Raw genomic sequence first — 7,048 nt, 5'->3', positions numbered from 1 at the left:
CCCATTACCCCATCTCCCATCACCCCATTACCCCATCACCCCATTACCCCCCTATCCCCCCATCACCCCATTTACCCCCATTACCCCCCATCACCCCATTTACCCCCATCACCCCATTACCCCCATTACCCCCCATCACCCCATTTACCCCCATTACCCCATCACCCCATTACCCCCCATTACCCCATCACCCCATTACCCCCATTACCCCATCACCCCCCCATCACCCCATTACCCCCATTACCCCCTATCCCCCCATCACCCCCCCATTTCCCCCCATCACCCCATTACCCCCCATCACCCCATCACCCCATTGCCCCCTCTATCCCCCCATCACCCCATTTCCCCCCATCACCCCATTGCCCCCATCACCCCGTTCCCCCCTCGCGGCCCCACCTTGTCTCCGGCCAGCACGCGGAAGGAGGCCAGGACCTGCTCGGCGGTGTCGGTGTCGGCGCTCTCGCGGGCCATGAAGTCCAGGAACGCCTGGAAGCTCACGGAGCCGCTGCCCTTGGGGTCCACCAGGGCCAGGATGCGCTGGAGCTCCGCAGCGCCCTGCGCCGCGACGGCACCCATGGCAACGGCACCGGGGGGCATGGAGGGGATGGGGGGGATAGGGGGGGAAATAGAGGGGAAATGGGGGGGGAATAGGGGGGGAATAGGGGGGATATGGGGGGGGAAATAGGGGGGGAATAGGGGGGGAAATAGGGGGGGAATAGGGGGGAAATAGGGGGAGAAGGGGGGGGGGGGGGGGGGAAAGGGGGAAAGGGGGGAAATAGGGGGGGGAATAGGGGGGGAATAGGGGAGGAATAGGGGGATATGGGGGGGGAATAGGGGGAATAGTGGGGGAAATAGGGGGGGAATGGGGGGAAATGGGGGGAATGGGGGGGAAATGGGGGGAAATGGGGGGGAAATAGGGGGGAAATAAGGGGGGAAAGGGGGGGAAGGGGAAAAGAGGGGGAAAATGGGGGGAAAAGGGGGGAAAAGGGGGGAAGGGGGAAGGGGGAGAAAAGGGGGGAAAATGGGGGAAAGGGAGGGAAGGGGGGAAAGAGGGGGAAAAGGCAAAAAGGGGGGGGGGGGGAAAGGGGGGGAAGGGGGGAAAGGGGGAAAAGGGGGGGAAAATGGGGGAAGGGGGAAAATGGGGGAAAGGGGGGGAAAGGGGGCATCTATGGGGGGAAAGAGGGCTTCTATGGGGGAAAGGGGGGAAATAGGGGGGAAAGGGGGGGAATGGGGGGGGGGAAAAAGGGGGCTTCTGTAGGGGGAAAGAGGGAGAAAAGGCAAAAGGGGGGAAAGGGGGAAAAAGGGGAAAGGGGGGGAAAGGGGGGAAAAGGGGGCTTCTGTGGGGGAAAAGGGGGGGAAATAGGGGAAAAGGGGGGAAATAGGGGAAAAGGGGTAAAAGGCAGGGGGGGGGAAAGGGGGGGGGGAAATGGGGGCTTAGGGGGGGAAAAGGGGGGGGAAAAGGGGGGAAATAGGGGGGAAAGGGGGAGAAGGGGGGGACGGGGGTAGAAAAGGGGGGGAAAGGGGGGAAAGGGGGGAAAGGGGGCTTCTATGGGGGAAGGGGGGAAAGGGGGAAGAGGGGGAAAGGGGGGAAAAGGGGGAAAGGGGGGGAAGGGGGGAAAAGGGGGGAAAAGGGGAAAAGGGGGGGAAAGGGGGGAAAAGGGGGCAAATAAGGGGGGAAGGGGGGGAATAGGGGGGGAAATAGGGGGCGGAAAGGCGGGGAAATGGGGGAAAAGGGGGGGAAAAGGGGGGGAAAGGGGGGGGGAAAAGGGGGGGAAAAGGGGGGGAAAGATCCAGAAGAGGGGCTTGTACCAGGCTGCATCCCGCGGGAAGGAGCGCTCGGAAGTCCTCCGCGTCCCTGCTCCCCCGGCGCTTCCGGGCCGCCGGCGGGAAGAGGAGGAAGAGGAGGAAGAGGAAGGGGGGAGGAAGGGGGCAGAGGGAGAGAGAGAGAGAGGCGGAAAGGGCGTTAAAGAGGGGGGGAGGGGAAGGGGAGAATGGGATGGGGATGGAGAGGAAGACAATGGGATGGAGAGGAAGACAATGGGATGGAGAGGAAGACAATGGGATGGAGAGGAAGACAATGGGATGGAGAGGAAGACAATGGGATGGAGAGGAAGACAATGGGGTTGGGATAGAGAGGAAGACAATGGGATGGAGAGGAAGACAATGGGATGGAGAGGAAGACAATATAGAGAGGAAGACAATGGGATGGAGAGGAAGACAATGGGATGGAGAGGAAGACAATGGGGTTGGGATAGAGAGGAAGACAATGGGATGGAGAGGAAGACAATGGGATGGAGAGGAAGACAATGGGGTTGGGATAGAGAGGAAGACAATGGGATGGGGATGGAGAGGAAGACAATGGGATGGAGAGGAAGACAATGGGGTTGGGATAGAGAGGAAGACAATGGGATGGAGAGGAAGACAATGGGATGGAGAGGAAGACAATGGGGTTGGGATAGAGAGGAAGACAATGGGATGGAGAGGAAGACAATGGGGTTGGGATGGAGAGCATGGGATGGGGATGGAGAGGAAGACAATGGGATTGGGATAGAGAGGAAGACAATGGGATGGGGATGGAGAGCATGGGATGGGGATGGAGAGGAAGACAATGGGATTGGGATGGAGAGGAAGACAATGGGATGGAGAGGAAGGGCATGGGATTGGGATGGAGAGCATGGGATTGGGATGGAGAGGAAGACAATGGGATGATGATGGAGACCATGGAATTGGGATGGATACCATGGGATGGGGATGGAGAGGAAGGCAATGGGATGGAGAGGTAGGACATGGGATGGAGAGGAAGACCATGGGATGATGACAAAGACCATAGGATGGAGAGGAAGACCATGGGATCAAGGAAGGTCAATGGCGTGGAAGACCATGGGATGACGATGGAGACCATGGGATGGAGAGGAAGGACATGGGATAAGGATGAGGATGAAGGAGCCGGGATGGGGAGGAAGGACATGGGATAAAGATGAGGATGAAGGAGCCGGGATGAGGATGAAGGAGCCAGGATGGGGAGGAAGGACATGGGATAAAGATGAGGATGAGGATGAAGGAGCTGGGATGAGGATGAAGGAGCCGGGATGAGGATGAAGGAGGCGGGATGGGGAGGAAGGACATGGGATAAAGATGAGGATGAGGATGAGGATGAAGGAGCCGGGATGAGGATGAAGGAGCCGGGATGAGGATGAAGGAGGCGGGATGGGGAGGAAGGACATGGGATAAAGATGAGGATGAGGATGAAGGCCGGGTACCTGCCGGTCGTTCTCCACGTCGTAGCCCAGGCTGATCAAGCAGGCCTTGAACTCCTCCGGCCCCAGGGCACCGCCGTGGTCCTGCCCCACGAGAAGGCGTCACCAATGGGAGCTGGGGGGATCTGATTGGATCTGGGGGGACCTGGATGGGATCTGATTGGATCTGGTGGGATCTGATTGGATCTGGGGGGACCTGGATGGGATCTGATTGGATCTGGTGGGACCTGATTGGATGTGGTGGGATCTGATTGGATCTGGGGGGACCTGGATGGGATCTGATTGGATCTGGTGGGACCTGATTGGATGTGGTGGGATCTGATTGGATCTGGGGGGACCTGGATGGGATCTGATTGGATCTGGTGGGACCTGATTGGCTCTGGGGGGACCTGGATGGGATCTGGTGGGACCTCGATGGGATCTGATTGGATCTGGGGGGACCTGGCTGGGATCTGTTTGGATCTGTTGGGACCTGATTGGATGTGGTGGGATCTGATTGGATCTGGGGGGACCTGGATGGGATCTGATTGGATCTGGTGGGACCTGATTGGATGTGGTGGGATCTGATTGGATCTGGGGGGACCTGGTGGGACCTGGATGGGATCTGATTGCATCTGGTGGGACCTGATTGGCTCTGGGGGGACCTGGATGGGATCTGGTGGGACCTGGATGGGATCTGATTGGATCTGGTGGGACCTGGGTGGGACCTGATTGGATCTGGTGGGATCTGATTGGATCTGGTGGGACCTGGTAGGATCTGATTGGATCTGGTGGGACCTGGTAGGATCTGATTGGATCTGTTGGGAACTGATGGGATCTGGTGAGACCTGATGGGATCTGATGGGACCTAATGGCCCCCAATGGCCCCCAGTGCGCCCCAATGGCACCTGATAGGACCCAGTGGGGCTCAATGGGATCTGGTGGGACCCAATGGCACCCAATGGGCCCAATGGCACCCAATGGGACTCAATGACCCCAAAGGCCCCCAATGGGACTCAATGGCACCCAATGGGCCCCAATGGGACCTGATGGGACCCGATGGGACTCAATGAACCCAATGGCCCCCAGTGCACCCCAATGGCACCGGATGGGACCCAATGGGACCTGGTGGAACCCAATGGGACTCAATGACCCCAATGGCACCCAATGGCCCCCAATGGGTCTCAATGGCACCCAATGGGACTCAATGGCACCCAATGGGACCTGATTGGACCCGACGGGACTCAATGACCCCAATGGCCCCCAATGGGTCTCAATGGCACCCAATGGGCCCCAATGGGACCTGATGGGACCCGATGGGACTCAAGGGCCCCCAATGGGACCTGATGGGACCCGACGGGACTCAATGACCCCAATGGCCCCCAATGGGTCTCAATGGCACCCAATGGGCCCCAATGGGACCTGATGGGACCCGATGGGACTCAAGGGCCCCCAATGGGACCTGATGGGACCTGATGGGACTCAAGGGCCCCCAATGGCACCGGATGGGACCCAATGGGACCTGGTGGAACCCAATGGGACTCAATGACCCCAATGGCACCCAATGGCCCCCAATGGGACCTGGTGGAACCCAATGGGACTCAATGACCCCAATGGCACCCAATGGGTCTCAATGGCACCCAATGGGACTCAATGGCACCCAATGGGCCCCAATGGGACCTGATGGGGCCCGACGGGACTCAATGACCCCAATGGCCCCCAATGGGTCTCAATGGCACCCAATGGGCCCCAATGGGATCTGATTGGACCCGATGGGACTCAAGGGCCCCCAATGGGATCTGATGGGACCCGATGGGACTCAAGGGCCCCCAATGGGACCTGATGGGACCCGATGGGACTCAAGGGCCCCCAATGGGACCTGATGGGACCCGACGGGACTCAATGACCCCAATGGCCCTCAATGGGTCTCAATGGCACCCAATGGGCCCCAATGGGATCTGATGGGACCCGATGGGACTCAAGGGCCCCCAATGGGACCTGATGGGACCCGACGGGACTCAATGACCCCAATGGCCCCCAATGGGTCTTAATGGCACCCAATGGGCCCCAATGGGATCTGATGGGACCCGATGGAACTCAAGGGCCCCCAATGGCCCCCAGTGGTCCCCGGCGGCGCCGGTACCTTGTCGAAGTGGTTGAAGGAGGCGCGGAACTCCTGCAGCTGCTCCTGGCTGATGCCTTTGGCGTCGCGGGTCAGGATCTGGTTCTCCAGCTCATTGATGGTGCGGGCGATGGTGGTGAGGAGCTGCTCCCAGCCCACCCGCAGGTGCTGTGGGGCAGGGGGGGCAGCGCGGGGTGAGGGTTATGGGGTGGGGACACCATGGGGTGAATCCAGGGGACCCCACTGGGGGTTATGGGATGGGGATGCCATGGGGTGAGGCCATTGGTGGTGGTGATGGGGTGGGATGGGGACACCATGGGGTGAGGCCATGGGGTCCCATTGGTGGTTATGGGGTGGGGATGGCGATGCCATGGGGTGAGGCCACAGGGCCCCATTGGGGGTTATGGGGTAGGGACATCATGGGTGAGGCCATGGGGCCCCATTGGTGGTGATGGGGTGCGGATGGGGACACCATGGGGTGAGGCTATGGGGCCATGTGGCCCATGGGTGGTAATGGGATGGGGATGGGGACACCACAGGGCCCCATGGGTGGCGACAGGATGGGGACACCATGGGTGAGGCCATGGGGCCCCATTGGTGGTGATGGGATGGAGATGGGGACAGCATGGGCCCCACGGGTGGTTATGGGATGGAGATGGGGACACCATGGGCCCCATGGGTGGTTGTGGGATGGAGATGGGGACACCATGGGCCCCACGGGTGGTTATGGGATGGGGACACCATGGGCCCCACGGGTGGTTGTGGGATGGAGATGGGGACACCATGGGCCCCATGGGTGGTTGTGGGATGGAGATGGGGACAGCATGGGCCCCACGGGTGGTGATGGGATGGAGATGGGGACAGCATGGGCCCCACGGGTGGTTGTGGGATGGAGATGGGGACACCATGGGCCCCATGGGTGGTTGTGGGATGGAGATGGGGACACCATGGGCCCCATGGGTGGTTGTGGGATGGAGATGGGGACACCATGGGCCCCATGGGTGGTTGTGGGATGGAGATGGGGACAGCATGGGCCCCACGGGTGGTTGTGGGATGGAGACGGGGACAGCATGGGCCCCACGGGTGGTTATGGGATAGGGATGGGGACACCATGGGCCCCACAGGTGGTGATGGGATGCGGACAACAAGGGCCCCACGGGTGGTTGTGGGGCGGGCCGGGGTGCTGACCTCCATGGTGTAGTTGGTGTGCCTGTTGTCGAAGATGAGAGCCTCCTGGATGAGCTGGTGCTGCTGCTCCAGCAGCTCCAGGTTGGGTTTGTAGTCCACGATGCTCTGCTCGTAGGGCTTGAGCTGCTCCAGTTGGTCCTCCAGCGTGCCGTGAATCTCGATGGAGATGCGGCCTATCTCCTGCGTGCAGCGGGCCGGGAGGGGGGATTCCATGGTTCCATCATCATATCATCATCATCATCGTCATCACCATCATCATCACCATCATCGTCATCATCATCATCATCATCATCACCATCATCATCACCATCACCATCATCGTCATCATCATCATCATCATCATCACCATCATCATCACCATCATCATCACCATCACCATCATCGTCATCATCATATCATCATCATTGTCATCATCACCATCGTCACCATCATCATCATCACGATCATCATCGTCATCATCACCATCGTCACCATCATCATCATCGTCATCATCATTACCATC

The 7,048-nt window shown here is 59.8% G+C and overlaps 1 protein-coding gene across 1 annotated transcript; it reads right to left on the bottom strand.

Annotated features, from left to right (window-relative positions):
- Positions 1 to 396: 396 nt before the first annotated feature.
- Positions 397 to 7,029, bottom strand: LOC130606459 (alpha-actinin-4-like; the record flags this gene model as incomplete). The annotated part of the gene is made up of 6 exons (XM_057422815.1): positions 6,964 to 7,029; positions 6,547 to 6,726; positions 5,380 to 5,526; positions 3,261 to 3,341; positions 1,810 to 1,869; positions 397 to 555 (listed from the first exon to the last, which is right to left on the bottom strand). Coding segments are annotated over exons 1-6 (693 nt in total), but the record flags the coding sequence as incomplete, so codon positions are not given.
- Positions 7,030 to 7,048: the final 19 nt, after the last annotated feature.

The sequence above is a fragment of the Pezoporus wallicus genome, unplaced genomic scaffold, assembly GCF_028554395.1.
Source record: "Pezoporus wallicus isolate ANWC-B61680 ecotype Strahan unplaced genomic scaffold, APGP_CSIRO_Pwel_v1 contig_12593, whole genome shotgun sequence".
Classification (NCBI taxonomy): Eukaryota; Metazoa; Chordata; class Aves; order Psittaciformes; family Psittacidae; genus Pezoporus; species Pezoporus wallicus.
This window is presented reverse-complemented; position numbering and strand designations above follow the sequence as displayed.